This window comes from Pagrus pagrus (assembly GCF_965226575.1).
Source record: "Pagrus pagrus genome assembly, chromosome: 13".
In the NCBI taxonomy this organism is placed as follows: Eukaryota; Metazoa; Chordata; class Actinopteri; order Spariformes; family Sparidae; genus Pagrus; species Pagrus pagrus.
The window spans coordinates 2,686,555-2,713,726 of record NC_140197.1 but is presented as its reverse complement, the minus strand read 5'-3'; the positions used below and the strand labels follow the sequence as shown (position 1 = coordinate 2,713,726).

At 41.1% G+C, this 27,172-nt stretch overlaps 1 protein-coding gene across 1 annotated transcript in view; it reads right to left on the bottom strand.

Annotated features, from left to right (window-relative positions):
* abat (4-aminobutyrate aminotransferase) overlaps positions 1-27,172 on the bottom strand; it is a 98,285-nt gene that overhangs the window by 53,371 nt on the left and 17,742 nt on the right. Inside the window, exon 2 of the mRNA XM_084372322.1 lies at positions 10,902-11,046. Within this exon, the coding sequence (XP_084228448.1) occupies positions 10,902-10,971 (70 nt within the window). The 5' untranslated portion in view covers positions 10,972-11,046. The remainder of the gene's footprint in view (positions 1-10,901; positions 11,047-27,172) is intronic.

The following is a 27,172-nucleotide window of genomic DNA, read 5'->3' as shown; positions in this document are numbered from 1 at the left end:
GATGGCGCTACATGAGTGGCAGCCTGTTACAGCAGCTCTCGCTCACCTTTCAGCCTTTTCTTCTTTTTATATTACTTTTCATACTTTTTAACTGTTTTTTTTTTTTTTATTTACTTCTTTTTGGAGCTCTTTGTCCAGGCAGTATGGAGACAGTAGTAGTTCTGCGGTGCCGCCGCTCAAGCGGCCCGATGGCCCGCGCGAGCTGAAGAGGAGGAGAAGCGGGTGCCGTGCCGATGCTGCTCGCTGCTTTGTTTGTTAATGACAGATGGTGTAACACTGGGCACATCACTGTTAAAGAACAGGTCTGCAGTAAGGACATTGAACTTTTAGCGGTTAGCATGAGGCCGTACTACCTCCCGAGGGAGTTTACACAGGAGATTGTAATTGCTGTGTATATACCCCCCTCTGCTAACGCTGATGCAGCTTGTGACGTTCTCCACTCAGTCACAAGCTCACTGCAGACACAGCACCCACAGGCTCTTCCTCATCTCTGGGGACTTCAGTCATGCCTCTCTGTCCTCCACCCTGCCCACATTCACACAATATGTCACCTGCCACACCAGAGACAATAAAACACTGGACTTATTTTATGCCAACAGCAAGAAGGCATACAACTCATCCCCCCTCCCTCCCTCCCCTGGGAAGATCTGACCACAACCTGGTGCATCTCCTGCCTGTTTACAAGCCCCTTGTTAACAGGCAACCAGCTGAAACCAGCACAGTTAAGACATGGACTTGACTCAACTGTGTGGGAAGAACTGTGTTTCTCATGGGGAGGACATCAACAGTTTAACAGGCTGCATAACGGACTATATAAACTTTTGTGTTGATAACACTGTACCCACCAGGACTGTACGGTGTTTTTCAAACAGCAAACCCTGGATTAATCCTGACATAAAGGCTCTCCTTAAGGAGAAAAAGAGGGCCTTTAGGTCAGGAAACAAGGAGGAGCTGAAGGCTGCGCAGAAGGAGCTGAGGAAGAAGTTCAGAGAGGGGAAGAACAGCTACAGGAGGAAGATGGAGGTCCAGCTGCAGCACCTGGCTCCTTCAGCCATAGACTGATACACCCCAAGTGTGTGAAGGAAAGGTATCGCAGGTCCCTCCTTCCTGCTGCTGTTAGACTGTACAACCAGCACTGCTCCCAGTAGACCTCAAATGTGCACTATGCCATAAAAAACTCTACACATATCCATATACATTTTGGTTTGCACTGGACAATTTTTAATACTCATAATTATTATTTATTATTTGTAAATAAAGATACCAGACTGTTTATGGTTACACTGTTCATTGTAAATATTGTGTATATACGAGTCAATTTTATTTCTTATCTTCTTATTAAATTGTTTATTTTTTACTTTTTATTGTTGTTTATTGTAATTACTGTCCTTTGGCTGCTGTGACAAAGAAATTTCCCCATTTGCGGGACAAATGAAGGAATTCTGATGCTGACCAGGGTGTATGCAGAAGCGAAGGCACTATCCAGAGCCAAACAACTGTCTTTTGGTCAGGTGACAAGGAAGCATACAACAAAACAACAGTGTTGAAAGTTGGTATTAATGAGGCAAACCGCAGACATCAGCAGAGACCGGAGAGAGACCTCAAAATCAATCAATCAATTAATCAATCAATCAATATTTGTATAGTGCCAATTCACAACAAAAGTCATCTCAAGACACTTTCCAAATTGAGCAGGTAATCAATCAATCAATCAATCAATCAACAATATTAAAGATATGTGGCAGGCGATCAAATAGTGCTGGGCGGTATACCGGTTCACACTGAATACCGGTGTATATTTTCGTTATGACATGAATTTTTAATGTACCGCCATACCGTTGTATTTGATTACACAACGTTCGGAACGCTATGCTGCGCCACGCAACACTGTTTCAGACCGGACCCTTTTCAATGTTGCGCTTCTAAACACGCATGGTGCGACTGCGAGGCGTGGTGAGGGTAAACAGTAGTGCTCTGGTGTTACGTTACGGTGAAGATGGATAGGATAGACATTAGCCTCATTCACACTGCCATTTGTATACGGGGATCCTGTGCCAATCCTCCGCATCCTCCTTTGTGTGAAAGTCTCAGATGCGGCGAGGGGTGAAATGTCGCTGCGCGTCTGATGCGGCTCCGGGTAGTATCAGAGGCGCAGTATTGGCGAACCGAACCAGTGTGAACGGATAAGCCGGCGGCACGGAGCGAGGGTTTGTCGGTCTAATGGTGTTCACTGTCTGAAAACTGTACAGGTCCTTCACTCAACAAAATATAGATAAATGTCCCACAAAGCAACGTTACATGACCAAACAACAGTAACGTAGTAACTGGTCGTGTCTTTGGCAACTTATATATGGAAAAAAATACAGCAGTTATTCGCGGAGAAGTGTCTGTCCGACCGACTATTTCTGCCCTATTCTGTCCCCGGCAAAAAACTTTAACTCACCAACTGTTTGTCACGGTGAAAAAAATCACAACGATGGTCAGCCCTCCCGACCGAGGCTTTAGCTAACTTTCCCCCATAAACAGCCTCCCTCCACGCGAGTGAAAGAGTCAGATAGTGTCCCGTTTACTGATGGCCATTATGTAATTATGTAATTAAGAGAAAAACTCATTTTCCAGGGTGTTTAGTGTGTCAGGATCCCAATCACAGCACGTTATAACATCATCCATATGATTATAAACAGTCAGTAGGTACATGTTTAGATTAATAGGAGGACACCGGGAAACACCTTGAAAAAAACACATACGTCATCATTATGACATGTACCGTCACGTCTCCTTTGGAGCCGGCCTCTTCACTAAGTCACACTTGTTTTATATTAGCTTTTTAGATTTACTTGAATACTGTGTAATGTACCTGGGCTTGAACTTGAAGCAAAAGTATAATTATTACAAGTTGCACTACTTTTTGTATTGGTTTTATAAAAGATGTTTGTTAAATTTGCACAGTAAAAGTTCTGTATTTTGACTGCAGTTGTCTTTGCATTCTGATTCCTCACTTCATTAGAATCATATGTGGCTCTTTTTTGTAAACAGCATCATTTTCTGGGGCCATGCAAACCTGTATTACTACTAGTGTGGAATTATTCTACAATATTCACTCATCATGACAGTAAAATAGACCATCCTAAGTCAATCTACTGCAGTAATTCCTCTCTCAACCAGTAGAAAATGCTGTGAACACCTCATTATGCATGAAAAAAAACTACCCTCATATACCGTGAAATCGCTAGAATTTTGAAAAATACCGTGATATACATTTTTGGTCATACCGCCCAGCACTACGATCAAAAACTCACAAGCCTGCAGAAGACCAAGCACTGGAGTATCCACAGTGGATGAAAGAAAAATCCTTCTGTAAGTGAATATCAGTTAAGCCGATATACAGCATTTTTTCAATTATCAGTATCACTGTTTATTGTTTTATTTTATTTTTCTAAGTATTTTTTATTTATTTTTTACTTTTTATGGCTTTGTTCGATAGGACAGCTCGAGACATGACAGGAAATAGGATGATATGCAGCAAAGGGACACAGGTCGAAACTCCCCCCTGCAGCGAGGACCCAGCCTCTGTACATGGGGCATACGCTCTACCAACCAAGCTACTGAGGCACCCCTGTTTTTGTGTTTTATTGACGATAAAATAAATTCATTTAAAAATGCACAACTTTGGCTCTCGCAACACTATCTGATTGGTTACTTGTGTTGGGACCTCACCACGTGGTCCGATCATTAGAGAGGCCTGCATGTAAACCAAAGCCTAACATGCGGCCCCCATGCACTACGAAGCCCGTAAAACAAAGGGAAAAGCAGAGCCGGCCCGAGGCATAAGCGAACTAAGGGGCTGCTTGGGCCCCCGTGGCCACCAGGGGGCCACTCAATTCAAATCTGAAGTTAACGTTAATTAAAGAAAATAATAACTTGTATTATTTTGTTTTATTGCATATAATTTAAGTTAAAAGGTTGTCAAGCTAATACACGGTTGAAACTATTATTATGAGGAAAGGAGGACTAACTCTGCAGTTCACTCAATGTTTTATTCTGAGTGATTAATACCCTGTATTTTATTTTTACTCTGCGTTTACTTTTTCTTATTTTCTCAACTTTTTATTTAATTACTTTATTGCTTTTGAATCACTTTTAGTATTCAGACTATCTTGATATCTACTCCCAACTGGCTCTTTAAAGCTGCAGGAGCTGGGACAAGTAAAAGAAAAGAGGAAAACGACGCAGAAAGGGAAGTATGACCACTTGGGTTTAGTTTTGATGAATGGAACTGGGGAGAGGGGACGGGGAATGATGTCTTCTCCTGATTTTGTTTATTTTGAGTTCTGTGCTATGTGTGTATTCATTTTGCATTGTGCTGTTTCTGTACAGAGGATTCCACTCGCTTTTCGCTGCTTGCTCCTTGAGACTGACCTGACAATCTTACTGTTGGACGCTGAACCATGGCTAGTGTAGCCGAGGGGGGTGCCGTGGGCGGACGGGCTGTGAGGATTATTTCACTAAACACTGGTGGGCTAAATGCTGCAATCAAACGTACAAAAGTTATGACACACTTCAAAAATCTAAATGCGGACATAATGCTTCTTCAGGAGACGCATTTATGCAACTCTGACCATAGAAAATTAAATAGACCTTGGATTGACCAAACTTTCCACTCTCAATTCAATGTAAAAACAAGGGGCACGGCCATACTAATTCGGAAAAATGTTCATTTCACCTTAGATAAAGTAAGGACAGACTCAAACGGTCGCTATGTTATTGTTACCGGTACATTGTACGAAAAGCAGGTAATCCTGGTATCTGTCTATGCTCCCAATTGGGACGACCATAACTTTGTGAGCTCATTATTTACTACCATTCCAGATTTAGATTCTCACCTTCTGATAATAGGAGGAGACATGAACTGTGTGATGGACTCAGCACTGGACAGGTCTAGCCTACGGTCAACTACGTCCATGAAAATGTCCCAGGCTCTTTCCACGTTTATGAGTCAATATGGATTGGTGGACCCATGGCGATTTTCGCACCCTTCTGTAAGACAATACTCTTTTTTCTCCCATGCACATCGTTGGTTACATCCCGCTTTTCCGAAACCCCGCTGTTCCGAAAATAGACTTCCATTCATCGTAATGGCGTGGTTTCTCGTTTTTTCTAAAGACCCCGCTATTCCGAAAAGGCTATTGTGGTACCCCTGACCCTAACCCCAACCATATTGGGAAGTAATCGGAAGTTGAAAGTCGGATTCGGAACAGCGGTGTGTCGGAGTGGGGTGTGTCGGGATGGAGGGGTTTCGCAATGGAGGGGTTTCGGAATGTCAGGCTGTTCCCCACATCGTTCATTCTCGCACAGACTAGTTCTTGATAGATAAAAAACTTATTCCAACGATTGTCTCCACCCAGTATTTACCCATAACAGTGTCGGATCATGCCACGGTAATCTTAGATCTTCACTTTAATATGAAGCCAAAGGGATTCAGACATTGGAGGCTAGATCCTCTCTTGCTGACAGATGCCAACTTCTACAAGCAGATTTCCGAATCGATCACTTTCTTTTGTGAAACTAATAAAAATGATGAAACCTCCCCATCCATACTATGGGATACTCTTAAAGCCTACATAAGGGGTAAAATTATCTCTTTCACATCTCATACAAATAAATTACGCAGATCTCGGCAGAAAGAGCTGGAGGAAGCCATCGCAGATCTAGATAGCTCACTCTCATCCGCAAACACACCGGATTTATATAAAGAAAGAATAAGGCTCCAAACGGAACTTGATCTCCTTCTCACTTCTGAAGCTGAACAGCTTCTCCTTCGTTCTAGGGGGTTGGTGTACGAACATGGTGACAAGGCTGGACGCCTTCTGGCTCAACAGGTGAAGGCAAAATCAGCATCGAATCAAATTACTCAGATAACAGACGAATCAGGCTCAATAACCTCTGACCCGGACAGAATAAATAACACTTTTAGATCATTCTTTTCCCAACTGTATGCTTCAGAGTCCCTCTCAGATGAAAACCAACTAAATAACTTTTTTGAAAAATTGGACTTACCTAAAGTGTCACCAGAGGACAATCTAAGACTAGAAGCTGCTCTCGCTCTCTCAGAAATCAAAGAGGCGATACAATCAATGAACAGTGGTAAATCCCCAGGCCCCAACGGATACCCGGTCGAGTTTTATAAAAAATTCTCAGATCAGTTAGCCCCTCTACTACTCGAAATGTTTAACCACTCATTTAAACAAGGTACCCTGCCACCCACTCTTATGCAAGCTTCCATCTCCCTAATTTATAAGAAAGGTAAAGACCCAATGAGCTGTGCATCTTATCGACCAATATCACTCCTCCCGGTAGATGTTAAAATACTCGCAAAAATCTTAGCTCGGCGATTGGAATCTGTTATGCCCATGATCATTTCAGAGGACCAGACGGGATTTATAGGGGGAAGACACTCATACTCCAACATAAGAAGGCTTCTCGACGTCATCCTCTCTCCATCTTCCTCTAACGTACCAGAGGTAATAATATCTCTTGACGCCGAGAAGGCCTTCGACAGGGTGGAGTGGGCCTATCTCCTCTTCTCCCTGAGACAGTTTGGTTTTAATACTAACTTAATATCATGGGTCAGATTACTCTACTCCTCTCCCTGCGCCTCAGTGTGCACAAACAACCAACGCTCTAATCCGTTCCCACTTTTTCAGGGAACACGACAGGGGTGTCCACTATCCCGGTTATTATTTGCGCTAGCGATTGAACCACTATCAGCTGCTCTAAAAATGGGGGAGGGATTTGGGGGGATTGAAAGATGGGGCATAAAACACCAGGTTTTATTATATGCAGATGATCTGCTTCTCTATGTAAGTGATCCTGTGTCAAGCATTCCACATATTCTGACATTATTAAACTCTTTCGGTAATCTATCTGGATATAAGCTAAACATCTCTAAAAGCGAATACTTCCCAATCAACCAATTGGCTGTAGACATATCGCCATCAATTATACCCTTTAAAATAGCTAACACAGGATTTAAATACCTTGGCATTACAATTACACGATCCTTGCGAACAATGCGAGAGCAAAATCTTACTTCATCAACAACAAAGGTCAAGACCGATTTACAAAGATGGAATTACCTGCCGTTGTCCCTAGCCGGTAGGATACAAATTATAAAAATTAATGTGCTACCAAGATACTTGTATGTTTTTCAATGTCTGCCCATCTTCCTTCCCAAATCCTTTTTTACAGCTATAAATGACATTATTTCATCATTCATCTGGGCTGGTAAATGGCCAAGGGCAAGTCGTACACTGCTTTATAGAGATAGATCGGCTGGGGGACTGGGTCTACCCAATCTAATCGGGCTACTATTGGGCGGCCAACGTGCATAAGATAATATCTTGGTTTACTTCCCCTCAATCCAGTTGGTGTCAGAGTGAGTCAGCCTCCTGTTCCTTGTCACTGCTAGCTTTAACATGTAGTACCTTGCCCCTCTCCCCGTCAAGCTTTACCTCTAATCCAGTTGTTGTTGGAACACTAAAAATTTGGACACAAATAAGACGCCACTTTGGATGGCTCACCCTTCATCTAGCAACTCCTATTTGCAATAATCACCTGTTCATTCCAGCAAAGATTGAATCATGATTCTCCGTCTTAGAAAACAAAGGGCTACATAGTTTGGGAAACTTGTACATTAATGGTATATTTGCGAGCTTCAACCAATTACTCTCAACCTTTAATCTACATAAATCAGACTTTTTCCAGTACTTCCAGCTGCGGGACTTTGCAAAAACACATGCTACGTCATTCCCACAGACACCAACACCGAGCGGGATGGACCTGGCTCTCAAGGCTAAAACCCTGTCAAAGGGCCATATCTCCTATTTTTATAATTTACTGTCCTCAGGCAGTGAATCTATTTTACATAAGATCAAGATGAACTGGGAGTCAGAACTCCAATTGAATTTCTCCGAGATCTTCTGGGAGAGGGCCATGGGGGCTGTTAACTCGTCATCCAGCTGCGCTAGACTGTCTTTAATACAATTTAAAGTCTTCCACAGGTTACACTGTAGTAAGGAAAAACTATCAAAGCTCTATCCAGACAAATTTGATGAGAAATGTAATAGATGCTTGTTCGCTTCCCCACATGTTTTGGGCATGCCCCAAGCTGTCAGAATTCTGGCATTTATTCTTTAAAACAATTTCAGATATATTAAACATAACACTAATTCCAACCCCACATATCGCTATTTTCAGCAAACCCCCAGACGGCTCCCGTATTACAGCCATTCAAAATAACGTTATTGCCTTCGCCTCCCTTATTGCTCGTAAGAGAATTCTTTTATTATGGAAATCTCCTCAACCACCATCAATCAAAGTCTGCTTACATGATATTTTAGGTCTTCTGAAACTGGAGAAGATCAAGTTCTCACTTAGAGGGTCATTTAACAGGTTCTACACTCATTGGCGGCCACTACTTAACTATCTAGATGGGCTGCCAGCTCGTGATGTCTCTTTGTAAAGTTCCGCTGTGTGGGTATATATCTACTCTCCCCTCTGTTCCGGTCTGCCAGCGACAGACAGCCGTCCCCTCATGATCTGTCCGCCCTAAGACACTCTAACATAGCAAACTTGCTTTGATGACTGAGAAGTAAGTTGTTTTAAGGTTGTTTTTTGTTCATTTAAGTTAAAAAAAAAGAAAAGACACTATATTCCTGTATGCACTTTATGTCTGTGACTTGCACTTGATAAATAAAAGTTATAAAAAAAAAAAAAAAAGCTGGCGCTATATTTGGTTTCTGCCGGCCAGCTTGTTGCTCTTGGTGCTTGTTGCGGGAGGGGATGTGCTGCGGGAGGCTCCGAGGGAAGAGCAATACGAGCTTGGAGGGGAGGGATTAAGGAGCACAGATACATGTCCGAGTGTCGTGATCTTATGAGTAACGTGGTGTAAACTTACGGGTAATAACCTCGCTATAGCATAAGAGACGCGTGTCTCTAGTATTCCCATTCATAATTTTAGAGGCGGACGCCTCTTGGTAGCACGGCTACCTTTCGTGGAACAGTGGGTCATTTTCCCTCTAAATTCATCTTGTGTGCAATCAAAGTGCATATAAGGCCATGGTGGTGTAACCACCACCATTGTTTCAAAATCCTGCGCTCTCGTTAGAGTGACTACCTTTGGCCGACGCTTTCAGTCCGCCATTTTTTAATTCCAGGTATATGATTCAGCAAAATCAATATCACCCCTTTGAATTTGTGTCCGCGCGTGGTTTCACCAAATCACGTTCCGGCCATTTTGTAGTCCTACGAATGTGACTTCCCCTACGTCACGTCTGCAAATTTGTAGTCCGACGTCCGGTTCGGCCATTGCTGTAGTCTTTCCAAAGACCTCACTGTCGGCCATTGTTCATACACACACACACACACACAGGTCTACCTCCATTCCTATATCTGTGCTTGCTTATTTTTGTTTTATAGATGTGCTAGTTATGGTTAGCGACTGTTTGTTGAAGTGAGTGGTTGGTGGATTGAGGACAAGCTTTAATAAATACTGTTGATTATAATTTCGCATTTTCCTGTGATTATTTTGCACAATTTGATATTGTAATAACAGCTGGTTGAGAAGTCCAGTGTTCGGATTTATGCCTTCTATTTCCCTCATTATTGATATTCCTGTGATATTAACAATTTGTGATAAATTTCAGGCATTGAGACTAAAAGCACATCAATTGATTATTGATCCCTGATTCCAGGGTGGTGCTCCGGTGATTATTAATGAATAGTGATAACATACATTTCATTGATTAACATTAATAACTTTATTAATAATCGATAATCAATTAATATTCCCATTGAATTTCAACAAAATGTAATGGAGTGAAAGACTTTTCTCAGAAAATCAACTCAGTAAGAGTAAAAGTATGCAGCATTAAAACTAATCAAAAAGTACAATTTACCCCAAAAACATACTCAAGTACATGTAATGGAGTAAATGTAACTCCTCACCATCTACCTCCTTAAAGGAGGACCAAATATGCATCACTCTGGCAATTTTAGCAATCTAGTACAGATTTCCAACTCTGACACTCTTGATAGATATAGAGCCAGAGCTCATTAAGTCCCAGAATTTTTCCATCGCCCTGTCATGCTATTGATAACCAAGAAATGTTCTAGTATTGTTAACAATGTCTACTAAGTACTTGAATTGAACTAGTAAATCTTATCCAAACCGATTAGCCTATTGATGATTGACAAGAGAGAAGACCTTTGAGACCTCACTAAGTCTCCAACCTTTGAGATGCATGTACACTTATGATAACCATTATCTCAGTCAGTCAATCATTTACAATGACTAAATACTACTGTTCTATTTTCACTGAAATGCAGTTCATTGTTTTTATTCTTTAGAAAAGTATAGGTATTATGACTTCATTCAGTGATAATATTTTATTAAAATTGTTTTAAAAAATTAAAGTTACTCTCAAGTTCACTTGGAAGTAAAATCTGAAATAAGTTGCATAACAGACCTTAGAGTTGTGCAGATGTAGCATGGATAGGAGCAATATAAAAGTGAGGTATAGACACATTTTTTGCATCTTTTTCCAAAATCTGATTTGGTAGAATTTACTGATGATGCTGCTTTCTCAGACTTTTCTGTTACAAGACCAGTTAAGCAAATACAAAAGGACACATAAGTGGTTTAAACATTCTGTTTCAGGGTAAAAGGCAATTGGTACGTGAAACAAAGTATTTAAGCATTTTAGCAAAGAAGTAGTCCTACTTACATTTCTAGGTTAATCCTTGAGGTGATATTTGTAGCAAAGCAACATGCACTTACCTGGTGACACACTACATACGTGGATTTAAAGGATTTGATTTCAATTGAAGAGTGTTGGATTTACCTGAAGCACTGAGCCACAAGTTTGTCTGTAGGGAGAGAGCAAACCGACGGCTGATCAAGGAGGATGCCATGACAAAATGGTTGATGAAGGAAGAAGCGCAAGAGAGAGGCAGCAACTGCTCTTAAATCCAACTTCACTAAGTATCCTACAGAGAGAAAGAGAGAGAAACAGGGAGTGCGGATTAGTGATCCTTATCTATGAAATGGATAAGAACAGAAAATGGGCTGCCCACAAACAACTTGACCTTTGTCAAAGTAATCGCAGTCAATTCACAAGTTGAACACTGTGACAATCATTATTTATTATTATTATTATTAGGGCCCGAGCAGGGAACCTGCAAGGACCCTATTGTTTTTGTAGTGATTATTATTATTTTTTTTTATTAGTTATTTGTTTTTTTTCTTCTGCCAAAATGATCGAATTTTTCACTGCCTGAACATACCCCAAAACTCACTAAACTTGGAATATATGTCACATCTGGTGAAACATCTGTTGTTGTTCTGAATTTCCAACACTAGGTGGCGCAATAATCAAGGAAAGCGCGTTTTGTCTAATAACTCCCACATACTTTTTCGCACATTCAAAAACCTTACATCCACGCATTCAGTGAATTGTGCTGATTCTCCTTATATAGGCCACGCCCATATTTGCACTTCATCTTACAACTTTTTGTCAGGAGGGTCCAGATGCTGTGTGCAAAGTTTCATGCAAATCAGTGAAATTGGCTGGGAGGAGTCCGAAAAAGTAGGTTTGCGACATTTGGCGAGCTAGCGAAAAAAAGGCGTATAGGGCGTATAGTTATTATTTTATTTTTTTTGAGAAAATCCATGACATTGAATAGTTCTGGATTTGGGTTGGCATGGAGTGACCCATTTACTGTATAAGTCATATGCAAAGGTTTTTGTATACCTTTGAATTACAATATACAAAATTAAAGCTGCAAGCAGCGATGAACGGGCCCTCGCAGTCCACGCGCGTCGGGGTGCGCTGCTGTCGGAGCGTGCTGCTTACCCGGCCCCATTGCCCAATTATTATGCACACATGTCTTAACTGTCCGTGTTTGGGTGGGCTTCTCCTGCCTGTAGTAAATAATGTATGCAGAATTTGGAAGAACTCCCTGCAATCTACATGAAGAACAAACAATGAGACAACTACACTGTGTGACCCTACAGAGTCTTAAACAGAGGTTTTTATCCGTTAGCAATGCAGCAGTGCCGTCTGTTGGAGAAAGCCTGAATTTACAATGAAAAGTGAAGGCAGTGAAGCGGTTCTTTCGTCATTTAGCAATAAAAGCGCCACCTATTGGCTGATTGGCACCAAATTTTTCACAAACCGTCATCGGGCCATGGAACACAATTAAAAAAACTTTAGTGTTGATGGGAATGTATTTCATCAAGATATGGAAGACTGTCTGTTTGACCACAATGTGCAGGAAATTGTTGTTTCATATTTTGGGCGTTCTTTGGACTATCACAATTCTTTTAATAACGTTTTGTCAAGAGGGTCCACAGATGCTGTGTGCAAAGTTTTGTGCAAATCGGAGAAATTGCCTGGGAGGAGTTCGAAAAAGTAGGTTTGCGACATTTTGCAAATTTGCAAATGGAATTCTAGTGTGAAAGTGGGCGTGGCCTACATCACACAATTCAGCTGTATGCAGGGAAAACATAGATATAAGTTTTAACAATGTGCGCCATATTATGTGGGAGTTTTTAGCCAGAAATGCTTTTGTGTTGATAATAGCGCCACCTGCTGGTCATTTTTGGTGTGTGAGTTACAGGCGCCAGTCTATACCACCCCTATCAGTTTCATATCCATAAGTGTTATGGTGTGGGCACAGTGCCAAATATAAAATGAAACTGCCACCAGAGCGCAACCTAGTGTCGGATCTGTAAGACCTTCGTCAGCTATCTTCAGGAGGGTATTGGCAATGAGTGTTTTATGTCAAATCAAATTTTGCACAGGGCCTTAGGGGCTCATGGGGAAGTAGTATCCTGAGTTTCATGTCATTTGGACAAACCAATGTGGAGATATGCAACACTTCCTGTTTGGAACGAAATCTGCAGGAAGTTGTTATTTAATAACTTGAGTATTCTTTGGAATATCAAAATTCTTTTAATAACTTTTTGTCAGGAGGGTCCACAGATGCAGTGTGCAAAGTTTGGTGCAAATCGGTGAAATAGCCTGGGAGGAGTTGAAAAAAGTAGGTTTGCGAAATTTAGCAAATTTGCGGAAAAAAAAACCTAGGGCGCAAATTTGCGTGGCCTATATCAGGAGATTCAACAGAATTCAGGGAACGCATGGATATATGGTTTTTGAATGTGCGACAAAGTATATGGGAGTTATAAGCCAAAACTCACTTTCCTTGATTATAGTGCCACCTAGTGATGGACGTTCAGGATGACCATAGATTTTAAAATTTTTCACCAGGCCTAATGTGTTTGTCAAATAAAATAGCGTTTTCATCCATGTTCAGGCAGTGAAAAATGTGATCATTTCGGAAAAAGAAGAATACTGCTCACTACAGAAACAATAGGGACATGGCAGGTTGCCTGCTGGGGTCCTAATGAAACAGCCACCAGAGCACCACCTAGTGATGGATCGGTATAACCTTCAACAGATGTCCTAAGGAGGGCATTGGCAATGAGTGTACCAAGTTTTGTGTTAATCCGACCAACCGATGTGGAGATATAAAATACTTCGATTTAAAGAGCGCCACCTAGTGGTCATTGGGCAAGATTTTGCACATAGCCTTAGGGGCTCATGGGGAAGTAGTATACTGAGTTTCATGTAATTCGGACGAACCAATGTGGAGATATGCAACACTTACTGTTTTGAACGAAATGTGCAGGAAGTTGTTATTTAATAAATAGAATATTCTTTGGAATATCAAAATTCTTTTAATAACATTTTGTGAGAACGGTCCAGAGATGCTGTCTGCACAGTTTGGAGTAAATTGGTGAAATTGGCTGGGAGGAGTTCAAAAAAGTAGGTTTGCGACATTTCGCGAGCTAGTGAAAAAAAACTTTAAGCGGATATGGGCATGGCCTACATCAGGAGATTCAGTACAATTGACTGAACGCGTGGATATAAGGTTTTTGAATGTGCGACAAAGTATGTGGTAGTTATTAGCCAAAACGCACTTTCGTTGATTATAGCGCCACCTAGTTATGGAAATTCACAATGACAACAGATTATAAAATTTTTGGCCAGGTGGGACATATATTCCAAGTTTGGTGAGTTTTGGGGTATGGTCAGGCAGTGAAAAATGCGATCATTTGGGACAAAAAATTATCACTACAAAAACAATAGGGTCCTTGCAGGTTCCCTGCTCGGGCCCTTATAATAATAATTGTTGACAGTTCTATTAAATTCATGGGACTTGCAAACTTTTTTAGTTTCACAAACTGCCATGAACAGAGCAGCTTATGAGCCAGACCTATTGCGTGAGTCAATAAAGCCATAATAAATAACTTCTGGGTCACACAAATCGAAGAAATCAAATCTCAAAATGTAATTCGGCTGATGGCCTGTTTTCTTCATTCCCTATTTTTGGTCTGAGTATAAAATTAAAAGTACAAAAAGCTTTATTTGTTTTTTGTATCACATTCATAAACAAATTACAAATCTCTTTTTCATTTTTTGATTGTGGATTCTCAATTGAAAATCAAATGAAGCTATGATACACAGACCCACACTTAAAAACCAATTTATTTACTAATTTAAGAGACTTATTTTCTCATTTGTGTATTACTATTGCTCTTGAATGAAGCAAAAGTAATTTAATAAAAAAATTTCCAAGCACACATTATTTCTTATCTAATTACTCAATTCATCACCATAATAATCAGTAGGATACTCAATAGCTAAACACAATATTGATAGATATACACATGCACACACACATCAGAACAATTCAAAATTGGACATTCTTGTTAACAGCTATGGCAATATCATTTCATTATCAAAGAATACATGTAAGATATCATGGGCAGAGTGAAAGCACAAAAGGCACGGCACTCTGCTCTCTCATCTTCCAAGCTCTTATGTAATACTGGCAGCAGGAACAGGAAAATTCCAGCTATCTGCTTTCACACAGCAAATGAACCGGCCCTTCACACACATGCGCCAACACACATGCACATGCGCAAACACACACACACACATACGCACGCACACACGAATGCATGAATGCACATTAGCACTGAGCCAGTGTCTTGGCAACACCTCGTGAACTGGATGAAACTGGTTTAGAGTGTATGAGTTACACAAGACTGCATCTTCATATGCCCAAGAGGGGTAGGGTGGGTTATGTGAGGGGTGTGTATAATCAAGTGATGGAGGGGGGCTGAAAGAACACAGCAAGTTTGAACTGGGATTAGCTGGAATTGAACACAAAGGAAGTGCAAAGCAATAATGCCTAATGGAATACTGAGCTGGGAGTCTGAAACCAAGGTTGATTTCTCATGGTGGTTTGGAGATTTTGGTGGTCCTAAACATAGATATCACAACATAAAAAAGAAATTATGCAAAAGGAAATGATTTTACTGACTGATACTTAAAGCACCATTGACATTAAAATGCCATTTACATTTATCTGGCCTTGTGAATTCATACATTTATTTTCATTAATCAAGTTCTTGTAACAGTGACAATAAGAATGTTGTCTTGTCTGGCTATTGACACCCTAGGCTGGGCTATTTGTGAAAAGAACTACCAAATATGTTAAAGTGTAAATAGCTGTTGAGCTGTTGAATAGCCACAGTCGAAGGTGTGCTGTAAAGCCAGCTTCTGATGCGAAGTGACCAAAAATTCATTTTAAAAGAACAGAAAGCAAATTCACTTTTAAATTGATTGGTCAGCTGTAGTGCGGATCTAAAATCCAGGAACAAATAACGAACTTCAGCTAGTGAGCAAATTCCAACATCTGCAGATAAAACTACTTCTTCTTGGAGACCAACAAGTTTGTATAATTGCAGCAGCACGAGAACAACTGACAGTCAAGACTCACTTATCCTTCAAGAGATAAGGAATGGTAACCAAACCCTCTATAGTAATGCAACTCTAAAACTGCAGAAATTAATTAATCCATCTATGGACCGAAAAGATTATGATATATAAACCCAGCATCCGCATTGCTAGCAGAGTAGCACATCCGGCATGATGTAGGACCAATTGGTGGGGCTGGACTCTCGCGGTCAAAGGATGAGTGGAAAACAACTTTCAAATGAAAAGGAAAAAAAATGGAAAACTACAGTCAACCAGTGATCAATGGTCTAAAATCTTCGGAAAAGAGAGACTGAAACGACCTGGTGAACTTTTTTTTCAACTGGATGCCAGGCACCCTAGGATGAGAGCATCAGGGTTCCCACGGTCATGGAAAACCTGGAAAAGTCATGGAATTTTGAAAACTAATTTTCCAGGCCTGGAAAAGTCATGGAATTAGTACAATTCTTTAAAGTTTTGGAAAAGTCATGGAATTTTGTTGTGTGAAATTAAATTAATTGTTACAGTGGATAACTTCCCATGTAATGTAACATAACGGCAGAAATGGTAGGATTTGCCGTTAGCGGTTTGTAACAATAGTATATCTCTGCACACCTGGAGGCTGCAGATTCCCACAAGAGTTAAATGTGGCATACATGTTGATCTTGCCAATTCTGTCTACGTAGCATGTAACATCTATATCAGTGTAGCAACATATCGATTCAATACGTCTGCCATCAACGTTACATTAATTCTGTCAATAGGGCATGACTCCGTCCATGTAGCTTAGCGCCGTCAGTTCATAGAAAAACATTAAGCTTGTTGATTGGACAGTTGAAGCCTAAAGCCCCTCTTCCTGTCTTTATCAAAAAACATACTTTTCCATGGATTAAAGTTCTCCGTCGCTACGACAGATTTCCGTCATTCAAACTTCACAGAGGCGACTTGTGAGATCAGTGTAGATCAGAGGAGAACTGTTGGCTGATTTTTATTGACAGATTGTCACACTCTACAGCCAATTGTATTGTTAACAGCATGTGCGCGCCTGACCAATGACAGTGCAGTGACCCACACGGGGCGGGATCCCAACACGGAGTGGCGCTAAAGTTTAGCTGCTTAGCTAGCAAGGATTCGTCGCGCTGCTACGTTATCAACTGAGTTTAGTCAGCACGTGAGAACTCGTCTGACACGGAGAGTCTCCTGTTGTGTGCTACATGTGTGAAATAACAACTATAGTCTGGACTTTGTCTGCAGTGTATCTGTGTTAACGGCTTCATTCAGCGTCTCTCCCTCCCCTCGGGCACCGTGAGTTACCATGGTTACAGGAACACCCTGAAACTTATTATTTTAGTACGTGTCAAGTAACGTGTCCTGTAAAATGTTTCACAAATTACAAACTGGGAATATGACTTGGCTACAGCTCGAAAAAAAAAACATTTCAGTCGAAAGATTTTTTTTTTTTTACTTTAATCCATGCTTTTCATACATAATTGACCTTTGAAGAGTGTAACAGTAGTTTAGTACAAACATATGAATTTAATATGGAAAATGTATTTCATGACACAAGAAGCTTATGTGTCTGCTTGTACTGTAAACCTGAAGATCTTTTGAAGAGATGAGACTATATGTTTTAACTATACAAGCAATCTCAGCGCACATGTGGAGGGCAGGAGTAGTTACTTGAAACCATATCAACATATAAACATAATTAGCCTCTGCTTTTTATATATATATAAAATGAAGTATATGAAATGAAATATATGAAGTGAATACAAACATAACCAACTATTAGAGATTGAAAAAGGTTTACTGTTTAGTTTTCATACAATAATTAACAGTTGGAGTAAAGTATACTATACAGTTTTGTTCGTGTATTTATATAGGTTGTGAATGGTCATGGAAATTTTATTATGGGTCCTTGAAAAGTCACGGAAAAGTTTTGAAATTTTGTCCATGAAAATGTGTGGGAACCCTGGAGCATTTACCTAGCCCCTGATTATAGAGTGAGCACATCAGGCTCTTGCACCCCATCCACCAGCCGACCAAAGGCCAAGACCTGCTCTTATAGACCTGCGCAATTATCAAGATCAGGACAAAATCCTACGTATCACCACACAGTTGAGAGAATATAAAGGTCCTATCATGTACAGGAGAAGCCTATGTTGTTTTTTCCTGAACTGAGCACCAGGCTCATGAAACGCAGGAAGGATTATAACCAAGTTAAGAGAGAATTTCAATCCAAGGACATTCTGTTTGCCCTGTTCCATCTTGCAACATTCCCTCATGTTTCTTCAAAACACGAGCACTAGAATTCCTGCGCGACTCAGAAAAACATTCTGATTGATAACGTGGATATAAACCACACATGGAGCCGTATTTGCCGTGTCGTTCGCTTAAAACTGTCTCCAAGTTTAAATTTGATAGTCTGGTTGCATCCTTAGCCAACTAATTTAACCAGAGTTGAGTAAAGAGAGAAGAGCAAAGACCCCATTGAAACTGAAGGAATCATTAGGGCACAAACACCGAAACGGTGTGGGGACTTTCTTGAAATGCAAGGAATTATCATTCTTTCTAAGTAAATTGCTTTTTTGAGTACCTAAACATAGAAAAACTCCCGAAAATGGACGGGGCAAAGTGGCTTGCTATTGTGTGAAGGTCGATGATCCATAGTGAAACAGGAAGTTGTTGGAACTTCATTATAGTCCCATCCTGAAGACATTTACCTGCCAATATTCTGTTATAGTCATAATGCCACATAGTGGCAACAGGAAATTACATTGTTCTTTACTTCCTACAGCAGCCCCTGCAGCTGGTTTGATGAAATTCGGTACACATGCGTATGACCTAAACCCTACAGGACGTCAGCCATTTTGAATTAAGTCCTTAATGATCCTGTATTGTGAGGATTGTGAGTTTTTGTAAAACAGTGTGGACATGGCAGCATGGTGAAGATAGAATATTTTCTGACACAGGAGGTTGTTCTAACTTCATTATACACGGTCGAATCGGTTCAAACTTCATGTTCACATTCATCTTTACATTTGAAAAGAGACCCTGCCTGAAGATATTAGCATGCCAATATTCTGTTAGTCATAGTGCCTCCTAGTGGCAATTGAAAATATAATTTCTCTATACTCTGTTCTCTCCCTAGGTTGACCAGATTCACCTTAAATTTGCTCAGAAAATCCTGAAGGCCATGATAATGCTTTGTGGTGAACATTGTGGCTTCTCATTTGATGTTGTTGCTGTCGTAACACATTAACTGCCATACTTTGTCCAGTCTTCCCCAAATTTTGATGTATTTGGTCACAGTCCAAGCCAAAACACATCTACATGCAATTAGGAGGTAAAGTCATTATGCCACCCACTGAAATTAACTGTAATAAGTGAATATTGTCTGGCACCACATGGTGGACACAGGAAGTCAAATTGAACTCTTTTGTGTGTCCGCCACACCGGAAATGTTTTTGCTTTAGAACACTGTGACAAAATCACTTGCTCAACCGCTGCTGCTTTGTCTCCCTTGTCTGTGTCAACTTCTAAAAGCTGCACACTATGCGTCTAAATTACGTTTTAATACTCATAAAAAGCATCATCTTCCACCTCCTTCTCATTTCTTCCAAGCAACTGTTTGGTCACTCTTCATGTTTTCACAGTCAGCAAGCTTCTGTGTGTGGGAAGGGGAGGGCATCAGTGCTATAACCTATGTGCAGCAGCTGAGTGGGAAACAATCCCCCGTGATGCAGTAACTACTTGTCGCTAGTTACTCGTCACTACTCGACTGCCTTAACCAATCCTGTAACTTCGCTCAATCACTTCACTCACGACTATTGTTGCCATGTTGTCTGGGGAAATATCAGAACTTTGGTATTTATTGTTGAATAAAGCAACAAAAAAGGTCTGAACATTTCAACAAGTTTATACTTTGAACATGAATCTGGCCTTTTCTTCCTCTCTCACACATGAACAAAGCATTCATGGGTCATGCCAGAATTGGAGGACATTTGGGCTTTGGAATTTTAAAAAAATGTACCTTCCATTTGACAATTTTCTGTTACATATTCATCAATAATAGGTATTAAACTTTAAAAAGCTTTATTGGCTCATCTCAGGCATAAAAGGATTTTTTTATTACATGTTTCATTTGATATTTGCTAAATCTGGCACAACCCTGTTACCAACATTCAGCAACCTGAAAAAGTACATAAATGCATTTTTTAAATATAATTCCTTTACCTTTAGGTTAAGGAAGTTACATTCTCTCTGAATAACCATCTGACTTCAGATTTGAGTTGATTTAAATTAATTTAAGCAACTTTAAAAATCTATTGTACCCGACTTTTCAAAATTGGCATGTTTCACTTTACTAATTTCAGCATTTATTTTCAAATATTTGCTATAAGACTTCCTGCATATCATAACTTAAGCTGCTTAAAGGACAAAAGGTCAAACCTTTTTGAGCTCAGAATGTCATTTATGATTATTTTTGATTAAAATTATATGGTAACAGGGTTGAAATTAGAGTAACAGGGTTCCATTAAGTAAGATGGTTGAATAGCTATGTTATTTTTATTATAGAGAAAAATAAATAAATGCTCAAGGCCACATAAATATTCTTGGAATAATTTTTATATGTTTATTGAATAATTCTTCATAATTGTATGTCTGCACTATAATTCAAATAACAATAGATAAAACAAATAATTGCTACTTTTCCTCAAAAACAAAAAAACAAGCAAAAAAGCAAAAATATTTAAATTCTTTGAATGTGCTGTAAACATTGGTTAAGAGGTACAACTGTCATGGTAGAACTTCCCACAGCAAGTCCAAGTCCAAAAGGGAACATGCATCATGGAACAAACATCTAGCTTCTTAACACTAACACTTGGCTGAGAACTTGCCATCTGTTTTAGAACATCGATCTAATAATGTTCAAATTTACTTTTCATGGCTGACCAGAGTATTCCAGATTTCACTTGCAATGGCCACGTGGCGTGAATTAACTTTCTGTGGTGGAGGAATGATGGTCAGCATATCTTCAAAGGGATACCAATGGAGATCATCCCTCAGCGGCCATAAAAAGGTTTTTTTGCCCACTCTGTGCATGCATTTCACCTGGCAGTGGGTCTCGTTCACCTCTTGACCCTAACCCTTCCCTGTTGCTATGTCTTCTTTCCATTTTTCTCTCTGTTTGTAAGTACTGCTGTCTCCTCTGTACATCAGCATCATGCTTGGCACGGTAGCATATCTGCTTTTCAGCAGCGCTCATTAGTTGACCATCACGCTGTAATAAAAATTAAAATATATATGTATATTACTATCTTAAATTTAGTGTGTGAATTGTAACTCATGATTTAAATACAGTTTAATTTATGTTGAGTCAGTGAAATTAAGGAAAAGATAGACTTTAAATTCAGTGATGTTTAAAATATGTAGATTAAACTAAATTAGTTTATATTATGTAAAATATGTAATTGAACCATAAATAATAGTTTGTCAGTTCTGTGTAAACTGAGGAGATGCAACCCTGTTAATGCAGTGCAACCCTGTTTCTCTAATCACAGTAACAGGGTTGCAAGTAACAGGGTTGCAAATACATGCAAATACATCTATGCTAGCTGTTTAGCTAGCTGTTTGCATTTACCAAGATGACAAACTTACATCAGTAAACAAGTAAAGTTTTTTTTTTTTAAAGGTCCCATATTATGAAAAACTCTTTCTGGGATTTGGGGTGTTATTTTGGGTCTATGGTGCTGCCACACGCATACAAACTTTGAAAAAAGACCATCCGTGCTTTTTTGAGTGAGATACAGATTTCTGACGGTGTCTTGCCTGCAATTTCCAGATGAGCGAGTCAAATTTGGCTTTGGTCATCGACGTCGACGACCGGTCATTTGAATAATCCCACCCACAGTGTCCACCCACCAGGTAAAGCACTACCATCTCGGAGATCCGCCATTACGCTATCGAAAGCACCATGTTGAAGCGCAACAAGTCTTGTGAGTCTGTTTGTGTGTGCTAACTACTTCACATCGGACTGCTTCAGTAACGAGGGTCAGTACAATGCTGGCTTTGCCTCGACACTGACCCTCCTAAAAGGATCAGTCACAACCATACGGGACCCAGCAACTGCACCCGAGCCACAGGTGAGTGTCGCCATGTTTTGATAGTATTTACTGTTGCCTACGAGTATGGTGAAGTCAGCTTGAAATTGGCTAACTAGTTAGCTCCGCTTCGGTCTGCTATGCAACCGCGTTTGAAGCGAGTTTAATGTCAATAATATTACGAGGGAGCTTGGTTGTCACAGTAAAAAGTCTGGAAACGTGCAGACTGGAGACAGAGACTTTGCGGACAGTGTCCAAGAGTTTGGAGACTGTGTTGGAGACAAACACAGCTTTCGCTAACTGTTTTTAGAGGTTACCTGTTGCTGGTCAGTGGGGGATGGGAGCCGGGTGGTTGTGTTGGGGAGTCCTGCTGCAGCCGCAGAGTCTGTATTTTTCTGAGCCTCTCCTTCTGGGTCCGATTCTGGGTCAAACTGGTGTGGTTGAACGACAGCATCTCGGAGAGCCATAGTGATACATCCACCGTAAACATTAGCGCATGCTACCACTAGCGTGAACGGCATCCTCTCCCTGAGAGGGGCGTGTAGCAGGACGGAGCTCATTAGCATTAAAGGTGCAGGCACAGAAACAGCCTGCTCTCAGTAGAGCTCACTGGAGCCACTTTTAGACAGCTGAAATTCAGGACCACGGATGGGTTTGGGGCAATACATTTCGAATACAGTGTTGTTGGACCTCTGACAGCTGTGTGAAATTGATGAAAAACAGTATAATATGGGAACTTTAAGTATTTATATTGTTCTAGAAATATGCATAACAGGGTTGCGTGAGGTAGAGTGAGACATTCAAGCAAGGCTGACAATGTTATAAAAATATGAAGAATATAAGAGAGGACATACCTTTGCTCTACCCATGCTGTTGGGAAACCCTTTATGCAAGTTGTGGGACACGGTTTCTTGCATAACAATACTTATTTAAAACATTGTTTTATTAAAAAGATGTTTCCCCATCTACAAGACATCTATGAACAAAAATCATCCAGATGACCTTGCACACTACCTCCACCTCCTGTCTGACTTTTCATCAACTGTTTCAGCAGCCAAATCTGCCTTCTATCTGTCAAAGATAAACTCCTCTGCCTCCAACCCCAGGAAACTATTCTCCATATTCTCTTCTCTCCTCACCCCTCCTACCGCTCTCTCTCCATCCTCCCTCACTGCTGATGACTTTGCAACTTACTTTACGAAGACAGTAAGAGACATCAGCTCTTCATTTACTCCGATGCCCTACCAGAAAGCACCTCCCCCAACCCTCACCTATGACAGCCTTACCTGCTTCAGCCCTCTCTCCTCTGAAGATGTTCACACACTAGTGACGTCTAACCGTGCCACCACCTGTTCCCTTGACCCGATTCCCTCCTCTCTTCTCCAAAGCATCTCGCACGACATCTTGCCTTACCTTACCACCGTGATCAACTCCTCCCTCACTTCAGGCCATATTCCAGCTCCTTTCAAGACAGCTACAGTAAAACCACTCCTAAAGAAACCCACTCTAGACTCAGCTGACATTCAAAACTACAGACCTGTATCTCTTCTTTCGTTCCTCTCTAAAACCCTGGAACGTGCTGTCTTCAACCAACTGTCTGCTTACCTTTTGCAAAACGACCTCCTTGACTCTAATCAGTCAGGCTTTAGGACTGCTCACTCCACTGAGATGGCCCTCCTCACAGTGACTGAGTCGCTCCAGGCCGCCAGAGCCTCATCCCACTCTTCAGTCCTCATCCTCTTCGACTTATCCTCTGCGTTTGACACAGTCAACCACCAACTCCTCCTCTCCACACTGGCCAAACTTGGCATTACTGGCTCTGCTTTAACCTGGTTCACATCATACCTCACAGAACGCAGCTTCCAGGTCATGTGGAATGGCTCCTTGTCCAAACCCTGCTCCCTGGAAACTGGTGTCCCTCAAGGCTCAGTACTCGGACCACTTCTGTTTTCACTATACACTACATCACTAGGCTCTGCAATCACATCACATGGATTCTCTTATCACTGTTACGCTGATGACACCCAGCTGTTCCTCTCCTTTCCCCCTTCCTCCAACACCCATGTTGCCACGCGCATCTCGGACTGTCTGGCAGACAACTCCGCTTGGACAACTGCCCATCATCTCAAGCTCAACCTTAGTAAAACTGAACTCCTCTTCATCCCGGGGAAAGATTGCCCTCACATGGACCTGTCAGTCACTGTCGAGAACGTCACAGTATCGCCTTCATCAACTGCAAAGAATCTGGGTGTTATCCGACTATGGACTTTCCTGCACCCACAACATCACCGCGGTGGCCCGATCCTGTAGATTTGCCCTCTACAACATCCGCAGGATCCGGTCCTTCCTCACAAAGGAAGCAATGCAACTCCTGGTTCAATCGCTGGTCATCTCCTGCCTCGACTACTGCAACTTGCTATTGGCTGGACTCCCAGCCTCTGCAACTAAACCTTTGCAACTTATCCAGAACGCTGCAGCACGCCTCGTTTTCAATCTACCCAAATTCTCCCATGTGACCCCCCTACTCCGTGACCTCCACTGGCTTCCGGTTGCGGCCCACATCAGATTCAAGACCATGGTGCTGGCCTTCAAGGCCGTCAACCGAGCTGCACCTGTCTACCTCCAAACACTGATCAGACCACACGCCCCATCACGAGCACTTCGCTCTACTACATCGGCCGGCCGGCTGGTACCGCCATCGCTGAGAGCAAACAAAAACCGCACAGTGAAATCCCGACTCTCCTTTGTTCTGGCACCCCATGGTGGAATGAACTTCCGACCAACGTCAGGACAGCAGAATCGCTCGCCATCTTTCGCAAAAGACTCAAGACTCACTTGTTCAGACTTCACCTCGACCCTGCAGACTTATTTGGTATTTTAAAAAATATTTTCAAATTATTTTTTTTCTCCCAGTTTATTTAGAGTTAGTCTCTGGACAAGTACATGTAAAAGTTACACAACAACTGCATGATTTTGTATTTTGTAAATGTATTATTTGAAATTTCATGGGTGGGATGTAAAATGTCCTCCAATTTTGGAATGGCCCTCATCACATCGTAACGGTGAACTGTTCCAAAATAGTAGCCTTATGTGTCGGACTACTCACTGTTTTAGCCTAGTGTTTGGCTGCACTGTGCAAAAAAAGAATAGAGTCCACAGTCCCAGGTTTTAAACCTGTTTGGACACGCTTCGAGTACACGGCAAGCAGAACTGAAGGTGCACTCACTGGATGCGCTTGTTGCTGGAATACACCGCAGCACTCAGAGAGGAGAGGGTATGCACAACGGTGATCCTCCAAAAGGCAAGGACGTCGATAGGAAAAATAAAAATACGGATGCCACTTACTTAGGGGAAAAAAACTCACAGTGAGCCTTGTGACAATAATACTGCTTGTGTGCGTATGGTGTGTGTGTCTGTGAATTGACTGAAAGACAGAGAGAGTGACAGAAAGAGGGAAAAGTGGGGGGAAAAAAGTGGAAAGCGAACTATTGCACAGTTTATTTTTTAAAGTTTTTGCTTTACATTATAAACAACTTTGACTGCCTTTGACAGTCATTGACCCACCCACCTGCACCCATGATATTTTTGATCAGGTGAGTTCCCAGTTCCCAGAGGTTACGGGTCGACCCATGCATCACTAGCAGATAGTTTGTTGTAAGCAGTGTTACTGTAAAGACTAAGCAGGGCTAAGTGGCATTAACAGGTTGATGTGTTGCAGCTGAGCAGTTACTTAGCTATAGATGGATTGCAAACTGACGTTAGCTAAACACTTTTCCCCGGTAATTGTTTGTTCAACAAGCTAGGTTGCAAGACAAAAAGTGAATTCATATTTGTAAGTTTGACTTTGGCAGGGGGCAAGGTCCAAGCAAGCTGCTGTCTGGCTGTTAGTCAGTGTGACTGTCTGCTTATGATAGAACACTGATGTTACTGCTTTATGAAAAGATAAGCTCTAAACAGGATCTTCATGCATGTATGTGCTATAAAAAGTAGGTTATGATTAGAGCTGTGCTAAAATATCAATATGGCAATATACTGAAATATTGGGTAAATTTCCAATTAGCTTCCATTATGTACCTCCCGTTGTTAGATATCATTTTCAGCCATTCATTTTCCCAAATTCTCTGTTGGCTTTTACAGTCATCAGCAAGCAATTGGTTGGTTGGTTGATCTGTAAAACATAGTTCTTCCAGTTCACTAGTGTCTTTCCAATACTAATCACAGAGTTATGCCATAAGAGAGAACATAGTTGTAAACACGACATGATGGGATTCCATATGTCAATGGGGCAAATGGAAATTATAGCTTATTTTCAATTTTCAATATTTTCCCGAGGACAGGGATGTGGTCCCCGGACCCTCTGCCCCGCCGTTTCACAATCATCTGTCCAATCAACAACTCTGTTTGATTGCATATAAGAAAATACACTGATATTCAACTAAGGAGGAAGAGGAGCGCTGCTGCATGTCCCCCTGTGTGTAGTAGTGATGTGCAGATCTCAGCCCATGGATCGGGAGGGACAGGTCATAAAAATTATCATTCTGATTAGGTGGGGTGCAGGTGGGATGCAGATGGGTTATATGTCTCTAATGAGGAAAACATTAATGACATTACCTGTAGCAATCCTCCAGCAGAAGAAACAATATGTTTATCTCTCCCTTAACATGTGCATTTGTGCACAAGGGACCTTAGTAAACTGAGTTGTTTAAAACTCCTGACTCTCAACAGGATCGGTTAGTATTTCATGGTAATTAATGGTCTGTGTTCTTCTACATAACGAAAGGTTGCATACGCAGTCCAGATTCATACAGTAAAATAGCTCAGAGTGAAGCAGCTTTTCTCCTGATAAATCCTGAGATCCTGTCCTTCAATATCAATTTCAGAAGATAAAAGTTTAATTCCGAGTTCATAACTACAGCTTTTAGTTTTGCTGATGGGCCACTAAATTTTTATACAGTGCAAATGGAAATGTTTAAAATGACTGAAAGCAGCCTCTCTAATCATAAAATCAGAGCGTACGCGCCTGTGAACCTGCCTGTGTAGGTGCATCTTACTGTGTGTCCTTTAAAGGAAATATACTGCAACTTTGACTTTCGACAAGCTTTTTGTTGGTCTATGGTGCCTCAAGATAGCAGTGCGCCATCAGTGTGCCTGACCACACCTCACTTTAAAACAAACACGTCCAGG